Source organism: Malus domestica, chromosome 13, assembly GCF_042453785.1.
Source record: "Malus domestica chromosome 13, GDT2T_hap1".
Classification (NCBI taxonomy): Eukaryota; Viridiplantae; Streptophyta; class Magnoliopsida; order Rosales; family Rosaceae; genus Malus; species Malus domestica.
The window spans coordinates 25,594,416-25,610,615 of NC_091673.1; the positions used below are offsets into that span (position 1 = coordinate 25,594,416).

General features: G+C 41.1%; 3 protein-coding genes across 3 annotated transcripts; 1 reads left to right on the forward strand and 2 right to left on the reverse strand.

The window, feature by feature from the left end:
- Window positions 1–1,171: 1,171 nt before the first annotated feature.
- LOC139190897 (uncharacterized) lies at window positions 1,172–1,654 on the reverse strand. The gene has a single exon (XM_070811387.1). It carries the CDS (start codon window positions 1,652–1,654, stop codon window positions 1,172–1,174), a length of 483 nt encoding a protein of 160 aa, XP_070667488.1.
- A 7,051-nt stretch (window positions 1,655–8,705) lies between these two features.
- Window positions 8,706–10,196, forward strand: LOC114820652 (large ribosomal subunit protein P3-like). Its single transcript, XM_029091764.2, has 2 exons — window positions 8,706–9,063; window positions 9,843–10,196. The coding sequence occupies exons 1-2, from the start codon at window positions 8,866–8,868 to the stop codon at window positions 10,011–10,013; spliced, it is 369 nt and encodes a 122-aa protein (XP_028947597.2). The 5' UTR covers window positions 8,706–8,865; the 3' UTR covers window positions 10,014–10,196.
- A 697-nt stretch (window positions 10,197–10,893) lies between these two features.
- Window positions 10,894–13,772, reverse strand: LOC103424201 (18S rRNA (guanine-N(7))-methyltransferase RID2). Its single transcript, XM_029091833.2, has 8 exons — window positions 13,423–13,772; window positions 13,212–13,295; window positions 13,043–13,098; window positions 12,798–12,854; window positions 12,405–12,454; window positions 12,069–12,221; window positions 11,593–11,728; window positions 10,894–11,296 (listed from the first exon to the last, which is right to left on the reverse strand). Exons 1-8 carry the CDS (start codon window positions 13,592–13,594, stop codon window positions 11,132–11,134), a joined length of 873 nt encoding a protein of 290 aa, XP_028947666.2. The 5' UTR covers window positions 13,595–13,772; the 3' UTR covers window positions 10,894–11,131.
- Between the last annotated feature and the right edge of the window lie 2,428 nt (window positions 13,773–16,200).

Below are 16,200 nucleotides of genomic sequence, written 5' to 3' on the forward strand. Positions count from 1 at the left end.
TCAATTTTGCTAGAAAATTTAATAAACTTGCTTCCCTCATTTTTCTTCATCTTCACTTCTTTCGTTCATGCCCTAACCTTTAGACTTTATAGACCAGTGGCAGGCGTGCTACTTTTCTATAAGCAGACAGGCCCGCGTAGATGCAATCGTAGGTGTTGGTGTAGAACTTTGCAACGTTGTTAGCCATAGGGTTGGCAGCCGGATGCCTTACTTACAAAAGTAGACAAGTTTGCGTAACCACTAGGCTGTTAACCTTGGTTTTCCCCAATTCTGTAGGCTGCGTAGAAAATATCACAACACTTTAGGACTTGGTGTAGGTTGTTCTGCACTTGGCAGAGGTGAAGCTTATCGACTATGTAGCATGTCAGCAGTGGATAAAGATTTGTATATGCACGCTAGCTTGTTTAACCTTTCACAAGAATGTGCGGTTATATAAGTCTAGCGTGATTTTACTGCTCGAATGGCAAGCCGTAGGCAGTCCTCCGAAAACCGTAGGCTACCTTAGTGCACTCGATAGCAACTTTAGGGTTCCAGGGCAGCCATCTGTAGAGCGTACTGTGTAATGTGCCCCCTCCGTTTCTAGGGCCCGGTTCCCCACGAATTAGGCCAAGAGACCTAAAATCCTTCAGTTAGCTAAGCCTTGAAAAAGACCATTGTGGCTACTTCTTGGAATCCCCGGCACAAGCCATCGTGCATCTAGTTATACTAGGGCAACCAAGCTCATCCACGTTTGGATATTCGGAGTGTAAAGTTTATCCTCCCGTCTTGGGGAACTAACCCATGTGGGTGTCAGGGAATTGGTTTACCCTCTCGCACTGGAGAGCAATTAGTTTACCCTCTCACATTGGAGAGCATGGCTGGTCCCTCGGGGGGGCGCAATTCATATGATGAGTCCCTAAGAAGAGCGCAATCTTCTTTTGAAGTGCAGGAGTGATCAGTTGTTGTAAGCATGCAACCGAGCAAAGTTGTGATTACTTCTGAATTCCTCATTGAAAAATGAGTGAAAAGAACGAGAACTTAGCTGTAAGGTAGGAACTGCATAACAACTGGATAGTCATCGGCTTATGAGGTGATGCCCGTTGAGCTTCTTGAGTCTTTGGGCTTTGATGTAACTGGAGGTCACATATGGTACTTCCTCAGATTGTAGGCGCTCCACTGCTTTTCGATCTTTTTATCGTTTCATGGTGGAGAGGGTGTAATTACTCTTGCCGCCTACTATGTTGATCTTGTATGGACCTTCCCAAATGAGATCCATCTTTTTGGAGTCTTCTCTGCAGGCAGTCATAAAGGTTTTTCTTAGGACTAGATATTCGGGCTGGAACTGTCGGATCTTGGCCCTTTTGTTGTAGTTGGAAATGAGTTGTTGCTGGTAGGCTGCGATGCAGGTGATGGTCTGCTCGCACTTGTCCTCTACCAGATCTAAGCTTGTAGCCATCTCCTTACTGTTCTGCTTAATGCTTAGTAATAGAGCAGTGATACTTGGCTTGATGACATTGGGATAAATGATTGCTTCTGAGCCAAATGCCAAAGAGAAAAGAGTCTTATCGGTTGCTTGTCTTTTGGTGGTGCGATATGCCCATAGACATCGAGGGAGTTCATCTGGCCATTTTCCCTTCTTGTTGGTGAGGGATTTCTTGAAGCAATCGAGGATCATCTTGTTGGATGCTTCGGCCCACCACTGCCTTGAGGATATATTGGCATGGACATGTGCTGCTTGATGCTATACTTTTGGAAGAACTTCGCCACATCTTGGCCCACTAATTGAGGACTGTTGTCGGTGACAATGGACTGAGAGATGCCAAATCGGCAAAGGATATTCCTTCATATGAAGTGCTCTATGTCCATCTGATTCGTGGTCGTCTTGGGCTCTGCTTCTACCCATTTGGTGAAGTAGTCGGTTACCACAATCATCATGTATCTGCCCCTAGTAGCAGGCGACATAGGTTCTACCAGGTTGATTGCCCACTACATGAATGGCTAAGGACTCGTCTACGGGTGTAGCTTGCTGCCAGGCAGTGCTGGTACTGGCTTGTAGCGTTGGCAACGGTCGTACTTTTGTACTAACTCCTTAGCGTCTTAGTGCATGGTGAGCCAGTAGTAGCCTGCGTTAAGAGCCTTCTGTGTTAAGGATCGACCTCCAGAGTGATTTCTTTAAACACCTTCGTGGATTGAGCTTAGAACCTTCAAGTCATCGGGAGGTGCTAAGCAGCGGAGATGTGGTCCGGTGTAGGATTTTCAGATGAGAATGTTGTTCCACATGTAGTAGCGTGTTGCCTTGATCTGGAGCTTTAAGCAGTCTTGCTAGTGATTAACTGGGAATCAGAATGAATTGCAAGCTTTTTCACTGCCAAGTCTTTTGCCATTCGGAGGACTGCTAGTAGGGTCTTGTACTCTGCTTCATTGTTGGATGCTTTAAAGCCTAGAGTGATTGCCTGTTCAGGTATCGAATCATCTGGGGTGATAAGGACTACGCCTGTTTTCAAACCCTTGTAGTTGGATGCGCCGTCGACATGCAAAAGCCAGAAGTCACCATCTGGTGGAGCAGGCGCGGCTAAGGCGTGCTCAGCTACCTTTAGGGCTTCGTTGTGCCGCTCTGTTGCGTTGTGAATGCTTAGTAGGGAGTTGTGGATCTAGGACCATGTTACACGTAGCAGGAGATGCTCAACTGCCGGTATTGGACCATTCTAGAGCTAAATTATGAAACAAAGGTCAGCTAGGGTCGTGTGACACGCAACAGGAGGTGGTGCTCAACTGCCGGCATATGTTGCTTCTATGTAGAATCTTTTGGGGCGACAAAGACAAAACTTGCTTTCGAATGTGTTATTTCAGTGCTCGTCTGCCCTTGGCGTGTCTTTTGGGCCAAGTTGTTGCGTTCGTCAGAAAACTTTGCATCTGTCAGGGTCTACCCCTTTATCGTCACACGTCTGGATTGGGCGGAATAATGCATCATGAGGATGAATGAGTGTGTTTGAAGGTAAAACTTGAGCTTTTGGGTTGTAACAACTATCGTTAAAGTTAGCATTTGAATTTTTATAGCATCGAGGAGAGCTTTTGAACTGTGGAATATAGGTAGTCGGGCCCCCAACTCTTCTCTTATGATGGTAGAGCGTACTGCTGCTTTAGATACCATCAAACATACGACTAAGTTATCCGCTACTTCCGGTTTGGATAATAGGGAGATGATGCCGGATACTTCTTCAAGTCCTTGAATGTGCATTGGCGAACCTCATCCCAAAGTGCATGCTTCTCAGCCAGAGCGAAAGAGTCTGCCAGAGTTAGATCTTCTTTCATGATCAATTTTTCGAATAGCGAGTGGTCTGCTGGAAGTCATTTTTAGAAAGCTGCTCTAGCTATCGAGTCGTTACATCTGACTATCCTTACCTTCTCTACTTTGAACCTCTTCACATAGTTGTGAAGCGACTCTTTTGGGTTCTTCTTGACGTTGAATAAATGGTTGGACTTCTTCTTGATCGAGCGATAGGATGAATATTCTTTAGTGAAAATCAAAGAAAGTTCGTCAAAACTCCAGATGGATTGTGGCGGCAGGGTGTAGAACCAATCTTGCGCCTCGCCTTGTAAAGTGGTGGCGAATATCTTACACATGAGATCATCATTGTTTTGATAGAGGATCATTACGCTTCGATGGTGCTTTAAGTGTCTCTCTGGATCCTCATCCCTTTTAAAAGATGTGAAATGTGGCATGCTGAACTCGCGTGGAGGCTCTGCCTGCCCGATCTCGTCCGTGAAGGGTGACCTGCTTATGTTGGTCGCGTTCTGTCGTAGTGCATCGTCGGTGACCTCGTTGCGTTGGAAATTGCACAATCGCTTGGTCAATAGTCTCTCTACTTCTTCCTGAATTTACCTTTGTTGAGGTAGTGGACCTCTCGGCTGCCCCCAACCGTGACTTGCTAATCTAGGCTGCTCTTCCATGTGTTTGGCTCATCTATGCCGCTAATGCGGTGCGTGTAGCGCTTTCCTAGCAGGCAAGCGAGTTCTTTGCAGGCTGCCGGTTGAACTTGAGCCAGATTGAGTGACTGCTTATCTCCGTCCGTCGTGCTGCCTACTTCGATGTGAGGTGGAGGATGCTCATTGCGGGCTTAGCCGCGAATGAACACTTCGCCTGGAAGGTTGACCCTAACTATGAATGTATGCTCGTCTGTGGGCCTAATCGAGAATGCACGCTCCTTCGCGCTCTAAGACGGAAGTATACGTTATCTCGGGGGCCTAATCGGGAGTATACATTCCCCGAACGCTCAGTTCGTGGCTGCTTGCCGGGACGCTGTTGGAGAGGTTCTTTGTCTGCCCTTGTCCTACTTCGGGACACCTCGTCTTGGGCACGTTACATCTCGGTGCGCTGTAATAGCTGGTTCACCAAGGTCGTTTGTTGTGCGAGGGCGCTCGTCAACTCTATGACTTGTTGAGACAAGTGTTGTTCTTCATTTAGGTTGGAATAGCTTGGAAGGAATATGTATCCTTGAGCAGTGGAAGTGTGGTAGACTTCGAGCGCAAGATTTGAGTTGGGAAATGTCAAATTCGCAGAAAACTATGGTGAAAATGCTCCTGATTAAATCGTTGGTCTGGAAATTTAGAGCCAGGACGGTTGAACTAATCTTGGATCGATTTGGCCTACTTGGAAGGCCACGAGAGCAGACTGGGCCGCGGAAGCAGGTTGGACCACGAGAGTGGGATGCTCGTCGGGAGCAGGCTAGGCCATAAAAGTGGGCTACTGAGCTGGAGCAGGCTGGGCTACGAGAGTGGGCTACTCGGGTGGAGCAGGCTGGGCCACGGGAGTAGGTTGTGCCACAAGAGTGGACTGCTCGGCGAGAGCAAGCTGGGCCATGGGAGTAGGCTGCTTAGCTAGAGCAGGCTGGGCCACGAGAGTAGGCTACTCGGTGGGTGATACATGCGAGTGCAAGGCTTGGGTCATGGCTTTGGTGCCATGGGCCTTAGATGTCACGACTTGGGCTTGGGCCCATGCAAGCTTGGATGTCACTACTCGGGCCGTGGTAGCAGTGCCATTGACCTCACCGCGAGTAGTGGTGACCGTGGTGACCACCGCAGTGGTTGCCATGGTGGAGCCCCGTAGCGATGATGCCGCTCCTATGATCACATTTAGCCTCGTGGATCGTCGTGATCCCATTTCTTGAATATTGAAATTTTCACTTGTGGAATTTTCTAAATTTCTAGCCATTGTATTTCTCTTTTACGTTTTATCAAAGAATCTTTGCAAATAAAAAATTCTAGTAATAAGAACGTACGAAAAATCTACAAATGGACAAGAAAATAGAAAAACCTTTTGATGCGGGAGTCTTCTACGAGTGTGTGACTCTTCTCTCAATGAAAGCACCAATTTGTGGATGCAAATTTCTTCCTCCTTCTTGGACAAAATTGCACCTACAAAACAATCAACACCTTAGGGTCAAGGCCAGGAGCCTCACGCGCCCACGATGAATGGGGGGGGCTTTGGCCGAAGAACCTCTGATACCAAAGTTAGAATTTTAGAGAGAAAAGTGTTTAGAGAGTTTTTGGAGTTTTGCAAGAGTGTGGACTTAGGTTTGTAGAGAAAATGGGGCTCAATATATAGAGTATGGCCGGTCCCCTTTGGAGAAAACGTGGCCGGCCTTTGGGATGTTTTTTGGGTGTATTTTGGGGTTTAATGTGTGATTTATTTGGCCATTAATGGATTAATTAGGTAATTAATCCATTAATTAGCCAATTAACACTTTTAAAAAGAAAGTTTTGGAGGTTATGGAATGAATAAAATAAATAGCTAATTGATTAGCTAAAAAAGGGTAAAAAATATATGGAATGAAATAGGTTTTGGGAGTTACCTTGTAGAAGGGATTTGATGGGATAGGTTTTGAATTGTTACCTATTTTGGGCACTTTTGACTTAGTTGAGGGATGATTGTCCGCTACTCGCGCGTAGGAATCCCGTTATACCTCAAGGGTATTTTTGTCCTCTTTTATCCAAAAATTCACGTGTCGCCTTGTGATTATTTTTGGCTCCACACTTTGTTATTAATTTGATAGAACCATCTTCAAGAAGAATTCTTTAGGGCCTGTTTGGTATCCTTCTTGGATCCAATTTTTTGTTTTAAAAAAATGATGAATGTAGCTCACTTGGTTAACACTAGTAGTATCAATAACAAAAAGTTCAAGAAGGATGGCAAACAACCCCTTAATTTTTTTTTTGAAACATAAGATTTAATTTTGAAGTTAATAGTTCCTGAAGTTTTTGTTTTCAAATCTATGGAAACAAATACTTTTGTGCCAAGACTTTTAGGAAGATTGGGGCAATGTTTGTACTAGCTAAAACAACTCGCACTTGAAGTTGGAAGAGAATATGAAAAGTTGCGGATATAAATTCAGTTTTTTTCGAAAGAAAAAATATTCCAATCTTAACCCAAACCCTACTCATGTCATTGAACTTGCTGCGTTTTAAGAAATTGAAATACACACTCTGTTCTTGACTGTTTTAGTTTAGCTTGATTTTTTTTTTTTTTCATCTTTTTAGTCACATTTTGAGATGTTTAGTGTTTTTTTCCGTTTTCAGGTCTTCCCAAAGATAAAACATTCTGTTGAGGTAATTATTTGAAGCCTAATATTTTTAAAATTGCAATTATTAATAAATTTTTGTTTAAAGTGTCCTTGAATGATCCTTGGAATTTTTCACGATATCTTTACCTGGAAACTTTTGTTCAGGGCGGGATTATGATATTTATGAGTTGTTACTTTGAATATGTTCGAGTTGGGAATTTTTTGAAGTCACAGAGTGCATCCTTGTGTTTACTTCATGAGTAAGAACCTGTCCTGGTTATGTTGTTATGCAGAGCAGAGTGACATTTCTCGTGCACGGGTTCGGTTCTTTGAAGGAAAGCGGAAGAGAATGCTTTATACTGAGAGATCACACATTTACCACAGATATAAGGTTGTTTAGACTGCTTTGAGCATGCTTTTCTTGTCCAAATGCTGATGTATTTTGTGCCTTTCCATTTTGGATATTGTTTGCTTAATTTGGAAAGTATTTTGTGGTGAGTAGATCCGTGGCGTTGAGAATTTAATCATATGTTCTCTGCCCGAGGTGAGCTCGATACAAATAGTCATTCTCCTTAAGAAGCAATTGAAGAGCTACCAAATTTAAAAATAATAATTCATTTTGAGACATCGAAAGTGAAAATGTTTTCTTTCTCTTGAAGACTTTAGAAATGCAGAACATGAGACGAGACATCGGTGACTTCAATTTGGTAAGTAACTCTTGCTCGGAGAAAGATAATTGTACTAGGGATCATTGTTTGACAATGAGCAATTGAGAACTTCGGAATTTGTTTTTCAATTGTCTGGTAATATTTTGATAATTGAACAATGCTTTGATTGTTCAATACATCCGTCGCCAAGTTAGCTTCTTTGAACGGACGAGGACTTTTCTGCACCCGAGACATCCCAACGGAGAGATGAAACGCGACACGGGGGTGGCTGATTGATTGCACAAGTCGAAAATAAAAGCTTGGGAATCACTTTCAATCTCCATATTTGAGACCACTACAGTCTGCTCCTAAAGCACAAGAATTCAAATGGGGTTCTCAAATTATCTCATTCCCAAGTCGGATAGGATTATCAAATAACCTTAAAATGTGAGGTGGCAGAGAGTTCATAGAGAGTCCTACTTTAGGAGTCTCCTTAGCATTTCTCTAAATTCTATACGTATTGTTCCATCCATCTTCGTAAGAGATATATTGCCTCCATACTCGAGCGCCCTGGCATGAACCCAAATTGATTGTCTAAGACTTATGTCTCTTGCTTCAGTTTATGCTCAATTACTCTCTTCTCAAAGCTTCATTGTATGGCTCATTAACTTAATACCCATATAGTTCATGCAATTTGTATGTCGCCCTTATTCTTGTAGATAGGTGCCAAAGTGCTTTTTTGCCACTCATTTGACATATTCTTCGTTTTTAAATCGCGTTGAAAAGATTTGTGAGTCATGTTATACTTAATTCTCCCAAGACCTTCCACACTTTAATCGTTATATGGTGGGGACCGACGACTTTCATTACTTCCGTCTTCGCTATTTTATACCTCTCACAGTTTTTATCAGTTTTATCCTTGTATAAGACTTTACAATTCCTTCTTAGCCTTAACATTTTCCTATACCTCATCCTTCCACCACCAAGATTCCTTTTGGTGTGGAGTGAAACCCTTGGACTCTCCTAAGACCCCTTTTGCAACTTTTCGGGTACAACTAGCCATGGAATCCCACATTTGGCTAGCGTTCCCCTCTATATCTCAAACGCATTCAGCGAGTAGTTTCTCTTTGAAAGTGACTTGCTATTTCTCCTTTTAAATTCCACCATCTAGCTCTTGAACACTTCAAGGTCTTGTTCATCCTTTTATCTCTTTTGATATGTACATCCATCCCAACAATCGATGTTGGTTAGCCAAGCTCTCTCCCAGTATAATTTTGCAATCCTTACGCGCTAATCACATTAATGAGTTCTTGTCCAATCACAACCTTGATTGCTATAATTCCACCCCTAAGCCTCTTAACATCTACGACACTTTGTGTTAGTCTTATCGACGAGGATGCCAACACTGTTTTTCGATATGTTTGAGCCCTAATACCAAACTTGAAACCTGAGTTTCGAGATTCTTTGTGTTAAAGAAAAGAAGAAAAAAAATAAAGAAATGGAATTGTGGAAGATTACAGGGGCAAACTTGTCTTTGTAAATTATTAAGCGGCTGCTAGGGTTTTGGCATCGTATTCTACATATAGAGCAAAAACACAGCATAAAGTGAGGTCTCAAAGCGCCAAACTCTTGTATACAGAAAGCTGCATTGGATTTGGGGTTAGGGTTTTCGATTCGCCATGGGAGTGTTCACCTTCGTGTTGAGGACCTCCGGGGGAGAGTGGTCCGCCAAACAGCAGAATGGAGACCTTGAGGCCTCCGCTCCCTCCACATTCGAGCTCCAGAGGAAGCTCGTCCAGTCCGCTCTCTCTTCCGAGTCCTCCGGCGGTGTCCAGACCTCCTACTCTCCTGTCACTCCCACCTCTGCCGTTTTCCAGGTCCCTCTCTCTCCCTTGTTGGTCCTTTGGCTTTGATTCTTCAGTCCTGTTTTTTTCTTAGGGTTTCCATTTGACATGGAAAATTGAAATGCGAGATTTGATTTGGTTTGTTATGTATTGTTTGTTGATCTCTATCTTTTAATTTGTTTTATTATGCTTTCCTTGAATTTCAATCGAATGTTGGAAAAAATAAAAAATAATGATTGAAGAAAATGCAGGTTATTAACGGAAAATAGGCTCCAGAACCCTAGTGTTTGGTTTTTTGTTTCAAATTAGTCAGCATTGTGTTGGCTCAAATTGTTTGGGGATGCATTTGTTACCATGCCAATTTGTAGGACTTGTTTCACATGTAAAATATGCTCCAGAACCCTTGTGTTAGGGGTTTTGCTTCAAGATAGTCAGAATTGTGTTTTTGCTCAATTGTTCATCGATGCATCTGTAGCCATGCAAATTGTATTCCGTTGCTGCTACTCCTTTTTATTTTGGGGCTTTTAATGAAAAACCCGTGTTACTGTTCATTTTAACGAAAAATCATATTTTTACACTAAAAAGTCAAACATGATACTATTTATTTTACCCTTTATTTTGTCCTTATTGTTAAAACTCAAGTTTTCATGCTCTTTTCATTAGTTTTTCTTTTTAGTTTCCTGTAAGGTCAGTTACAACGTCAAAGCACTTTGGAAGATATAATTTGTTTTCCGTGGTAGCTTATGTTGAGAAAACATTGAAAACCAAGCGATGGGCTGCTGAATTCGTATGTTTAAACTTGTTCGGTTCAGGTGATCATTGGTGGCGGTGGTGGTGGCGGTGGTGCCTTCATTGGAGGTGGAGCTGCTGCTGCTGCTCCTGGAGGTTGTGCAGCGGCTGCTGCAGAGGCTCCCCCGGCTGAGGAGAAGAAGGAAGAGAAGGAGGAGAGCGACGATGACATGGGATTCTCTCTTTTTGATTAATCTAGTTGTAACTCACTTGTTACCGAGTCATATATTATCTCGTAATCTTTACCAGTTTCTCTTTTCTTTTCTTTTTTAAGTTGCATGTAGGGTTGGATGTTTGTGAATTGTTTGGATGAGAAATTATGTGAGCTGAAGAAATTTTTGTTATGCACTCTTTAAATGGTTGTGGTTATGTTGAAAGTCGTATCCTCTGTTTGGCTTTGTTTCTGCATTTTTCGATTCATTTTTACCATCCTCGGAGGACGTTCTGTCGTTGTTAAAAGACAAACCCTATCAAGAAAAGAAAACTTAAACCTGTACCCTAAACAATCAATCCTGTGAATAAATGTGATCACCGGAGAAAATTAGGAGAGGAATTCTTCAAAGTTTTCTTCGAATCAATCCACTAAACTTTTGCCCCGTTGGTTGTGGCTTACATAATGTTTGGTGGCGGCCGAAAGTTTCCATGAATGTAAATAGAAGCTGCGAAGGATGGGGCACGAAACGTCATGAAGTCACTATACCTGTGTCGCGTCATGTAACTGACGAATACTATGGACTAAATGAGACCACAACTCTTGATCCTGTAGTTCCCAACATTGGATACGAACGATTGGATGAAATAGCTTGTTTTAAGTCATAAACCATAAAGTGCTAGTGTGACTTACAAGTCATATATGATTTCAATTGACCAATGATTGATTTTGAAATAGCAATCAATCTAAGAAAAGGGATGAAATTAGTAGTTTTTAATTAAGAAACATTTTTGCCCTTTAAAGGTGATCATGTGGATGGCACATGGTGGCATATTAAACCGAAGATTGGATGAAAAGTTTGAAAATCCAACAATGCGGAAATTGACTAGTCATGAGAGTTTGAGGAGGGAAATTGGCCAGAATTAAAGTTACGAGGAGAAATTGACTAATCTTTACAAGTTCAGCGGACAAACCAAAGATTGGACAAATAAACAAATACCTCTTAGAACAGAATAAAGTCTCTTTTCTCAAACTAGTTGAGGTTACAAGAGTGAATGAGATATCAATCCGTTGCCCAGAGAGATCAGTATAAAAACTGCTTTAAAAGCCAGTATTTTCGAGCGCTAAAGAGGAGGTAATGCCTTCGTCGACTGTGCAAGATCAAAATCGAGCCTTCCGTTTCCGAGCTGTGTATTTTGTATCTGGGGGAACAACATTTCCTTTTTTTCTCATTTGTTCCTTCTTCTTTAGTATCCATTCTCTTCCCTTGCCTTTCTTATTTGTCTTCTGCTTTTTCCTCGGCCTGTGCCTGTCTGAGTTTGAAACCTGCTTCCCACAAATAAAATATAATGAATTAGCCGCTTAGTACTCCAATCTACCCTTCACTTGTAAGTGAGAGACCTTAGGTTCGATTCTCGCCAAAAGCGAATTTGAACCACATTATTATGTCTGGCTCATTGTGAGGCTTAGCACACTCCCCCACCCCCTTAGTTTAGATAATATCGTTTGTTTAAAAAAAAATAACAAATTAGAATAGTAGAAAGGTTAAACAAAAAAGGCAATGGCGGTTGATCAAGAAAATCAAGAATATAGTAATGGTAAATGCATCCGTGAAGACTTACTGTCTGATTTTCTTCATCTTCACTACTCTCATCGTCAGAGGAACCCTCGCCATCTTCACCTTTTCCCTTGGGAGTAGAAGCGCTAATAGATGGTGGACCACATGTGAGGACAAGGTATTCTTTTCGTTTCTTGGAACTGTAACAAGATTATTCCTTAAGTTAGAGGAACATACTACTTGAAGAATTTGGATATTAAAAACTCTGTGAAGTCGGAATCTGACATTTTGCCCTATATTTCGTTCTAGTTCCCTGAGCCTATCACAACAGTTTGATATGTTGGGTTAGTTACACCAACACATTCCATTTTTTTCCGCACCCATTCGTGTGAAGAAAATGTTAGATTGAAAGGGAGAAAAAAAGGTTTACTGAAAGATAAAATGATGCACGTACACAAGAAAATGTATAAAAGCGTTGTACCATAAAAGAGAGAGCTAACAGCCTATGACACAAGATTGCATAATTGGTTTCTTGCATACCTGTTGGGATAATCAACAACAACACCCCCTGCAAATCCAGCACGCATAGCAGAACTCAAAATCAACTCGCGCTGGTCCAGGTTTTCAGGATAAAGTTGAAACGCTGCTCTTGCACCCCTTGCTAAGCATCTGTACAATGATCCAAAGAAAGCCCTGCAAAGGATTTAAGACAACACATTCATACTGCAATTGAAAAGGGATTGCAGGCTCATCCTATGCTTAATGTCGTAAAAAGACCAAGAATAAGAAGATCATGACACATATCTCACTGCGTTTCAAGCATATACTGACAAAATTATGATGAGAAAATAAAAACCACCAAGAAACACAACATACTTCAATCGTAATCGTGGATTATGTGAGGACTTATCAGCATTGCACAACCACTGCATTTAAAACATGGTAAAGTAAAACGGGAGTAAGATTCATATGGTAAACCGTATAAAAAACATAAGGAATGCACACATGAAGTAATCTCAGGGGTTATGAAAATAAAAGAACAAATCAGTTGCAACATAGCAATTATTTCAGAACAGATATGAGATAGAGCGGAAATAATTGAATTTTGAGCTCTTCACTATTGGAGTATAAATACAAAAAAAAAAATTTAAAAAATTTAAAAAAAAAAAACTGATAAAACAAGGGACACAAGCTAAGATAGGCAAAAAAAATCCAGCTAAGTCCATTATCCATCATTGCAAGTATTAGTGAGTGAAAACAAAAGTAAACCTGAACGGCTGAGATGCTTATCGCTCCATCAATAACTCCTGAACGAAGTCCTAAGCCCTGAAACAAAATCCAACGATTACATATGCTGATAATAAAAACAATTGCAGGTTGAACAATATCATATTTGTATACATATTTTGTCTCCCTTCTTTGTTTTTTGGATGACAATGCAGAATCGCAAATAAGATAGAAAAATAACAAGGGACGTGCCGAAAAACTGAACCATGAGGCATTAAGAATGATACCTGACCCATGTCCCCGAGCAGAAGGTCACCCTCAACCTCATTCTCCAATGCCACATCTGCAATCATCAAAGAAATGAAATTCCGATTTAGAACAAACCATGGAAGCAATCAAGAAGCTGAAAACCAAATCCAAAACGATAAACAAAACCCCAAAAATAAAAACACATACCAAGCATCGACTGGGAAATATCCAAACCAATCCACTGATGCCCACTCTCCGACAATGTGTCTCCGCTGAGCCCCGACCCACAACCTGCAGTGAAAACCTCAATCACTCACTCAGCTATTTCACCATTTCGGTGAATAAAATCAAACCCCTTTGGGATTTTTTAGGAAAAACTGAATTGAAAGATTGGGGGAGTTGGGTTTTGAAATATTACCAATGTCGAGGAGCAGCCTGGGGACGCCATCGTCGGGGAGAGCGAGAAGCTCGAGGGCTCGGTGGGAGAGCTCCGACTGAATTTCCATGATTCGGGAATTGCGGGTGTACTTGCGAGCTTCGTCTTCATTGTAGAAAATCTCAGGTGGAGCTTGCAGCTCCGGCCGAGACATGGTTGTTTATCTCTTGTGCGTCAAGCGAGAACCCAACGAAATGGAGGAGCGACAGGGGGAGAGATGGTCTTCTCAAACAGGGGGAGAGATGAAAGCGAAGAGAGAGAGAGAGAGAGAGAGGAGAGCTTAAACCCTAGCACCAGCAGCGCGTTTTCCTTCGTGGGTTTTAGAAGTTTTGGGCTCCATGGGCTTCGGTTTACGTCTCTAACGGTGCTAACTGTTGCCCATCTTCGGTTTACGTACTGAGCGACAAGGTGGATGAGAATCTCACATGCCGCTCTGCTCTTACGTCTCTCTCCCCAGTGGCGAAGCCAGGAATTATCAGGGGGAGGGGCGAATTTAAAATAGTGAACGGTTCAAAAAAATGTAGATAACAAGATCCATTTAGATACTTGACAATGGTAATGTCGTCCATAATGTACACAAGTTACAATTGTTGTCAGCGAGTTGTCATGTCATGAAAACGTCGCAATGACTCATTATCAATAAAAGCAAATACATGTCTTACGAAGGAGGACTACCCAGAATACTCGAAGGAGTACTACTTGAAAATTTTAAAGATGAATTCAAGCACTGTTTTTTATAGTATCGTTTCATTACATAACTTTACAATGCGAAAGAAAAAAAATCTTAGACTTTTAATCCTAAAGTCTACTACGACTATTAACTAATTAAACCAACAATTCAATTAAACAATGGGCAATAATCATATAAGTTATCACTAATCAACTAATCAAAGTGCATAATACATAATACATCGATCATCAATTCAGCATTGGATAAAAAATTTATGATCAATAATCAAGAATTGACATTGAATTAATTCATCAATAATCATATATGAATAATCAATACTCATATTACCCTATAATTCTTTATGAATTGAGCAAAATTTTATATTAAATTATTAGTTAGTAATTTGAATTTGAAAACTTAGGTTTACCTCAAAGGGGTTGAAGATGGCGGCTGAAGGGTTGCGTCTGGCTTCGAAGCTGCAGCTGCTATGTTGGCTGCCTGTTGGAATGTAACGTAAGGCAGCTGTGAGCTGCTATGTTGTTGGTTAAATGATGCAAGCTGCAGCCATTGGAGCCAATGGGAAATCATAAGGCAGAAGGCAGTGGGAACCGTGGTGTGGGGGACGAGTGGTCCCCTTATGCTATATTTTCTTTATGTTTTTTTAATAAACCAAAACGATACCGTTCCGGTGGTCTATTACTTTTTTTAGAAGACAAGACGACGCCGTTCTATTTAAAGGCAAAACAAACAAACAGCCGCGCGCAGCGCAGGTTGCACAACAGCTGGATAATCCTTAGGACTTGCAGGTTTTCCGACGACAACAGAGGGGCGGACCATCGCTCCTAGGCTTCAATTTTTTTTTTTTTTTTTTTACCAGGACTAAAACGTTTTGGTCCTGGATGTTTAAAAAAGAAAAGAAAATGCAGTATGCTGCGCACAGAGAACACCGAATCGCAGCGGGAGCTGAACCAGTGAGTTTTCCGACAAGGGAAGGGGCTGACCCATAGCTCCAGTCCTGTTTTCCGGCGAGGGGAGTGGCGGCCGCCACTCCTCGCCCTCACGTGGCTTCGCCACTGTCTCTCCCCTACTCGTTACGCAATTGACTTAGTAGAGCTCTCGCATGATTGTTTCAATGATGTATTCAATCATGACAAGAAAGATATGTCATAATAAAATAAGGTTACATGCACGTGGTCATTTACTACAGTAGTGGAGAGGTGTCGACCTCTTGCATGACGGCATGGGTTCAAATCCTATTGATAACTAATCTAACACTCAATCTATCAAAATCTATCATTTGACAACAAAAATAAAATAAGGTTACATGATGGGAGGTCTTAGGTTTGACTTCCGAGAAAGACAAATTTAGTGCAAATTATTGATGGCACCTTGCAATGGCGAATGCAGAATTTTAATATTGGTGGTCCTAATCATGGTATGCTAAGTGCCAGTCGGACAGTGGGCTGAGATCTAGCACCTATGCGCATAGACTAGGCCTAGGTGGACTAGGCGGGTTTAAGTTAAGTAAATTCATTATATCTCTACTAATTAATAAAATCATCTTTGTCAACCAATAGAGGGTAAAAGACAAATTAGTCTTCTATCACACAAAAAAAATGATGGGCAATAATGTAATTTCATAGGTTCAAATTTTACTTTTTTTTTTATTGAAGTCTCATCTACAAGTGATGTTAAAATACCTTCAATATTTAAAAAAATAAATAAATAAATTAAAACCAAAAAAAAAAGTCTATTTACACTTGAAAAAAAAAACCTATACTTGTATTAAGAAGTTGAGTTTATTATTTCAAATAGGTTTATTATTTAACATATACAATAACATACAAAAATATCAGAATTTTTTCTTTTGTATTTTAGTGGATTTGATGATATGAGATGAAGATTCAAGTGATTACGTGTTTTTAGTACTTTACAAAATATTTTTCAGAGCTTGTATGAATTTATAGTGAATTTGAAAAAAAAAATGTCGATGACAAACATATAGTCTAAATAGTATTTGTTAAGTAATACACTACTCTTTTTTAATTAAAATGCCAAGTGACAAAACGATTGGCCAACAATTAAAATGA

Excerpts from the sequence above, each read along its gene's own strand:
- LOC139190897 (XM_070811387.1), bottom strand. The coding sequence starts at position 1,654 with ATGATCCTCGATTGCTTCAAGAAATCCCTCACCAACAAGAAGGGAAAA.
- LOC114820652 (XM_029091764.2), top strand. The coding sequence starts at position 8,866 with ATGGGAGTGTTCACCTTCGTGTTGAGGACCTCCGGGGGAGAGTGGTCC. Across the intron at positions 9,064-9,842 it reads CCACCTCTGCCGTTTTCCAG|GTGATCATTGGTGGCGGTGG; the intron begins GTCCCTCTCTCT and ends TGTTCGGTTCAG.
- LOC103424201 (XM_029091833.2), bottom strand. The coding sequence starts at position 13,594 with ATGTCTCGGCCGGAGCTGCAAGCTCCACCTGAGATTTTCTACAATGAA. Across the intron at positions 13,296-13,422 it reads CAGGCTGCTCCTCGACATTG|GTTGTGGGTCGGGGCTCAGC; the intron begins GTAATATTTCAA and ends TTTTCACTGCAG. Across the intron at positions 12,855-13,042 it reads TGCTCGGGGACATGGGTCAG|GGCTTAGGACTTCGTTCAGG; the intron begins GTATCATTCTTA and ends ATTTTGTTTCAG.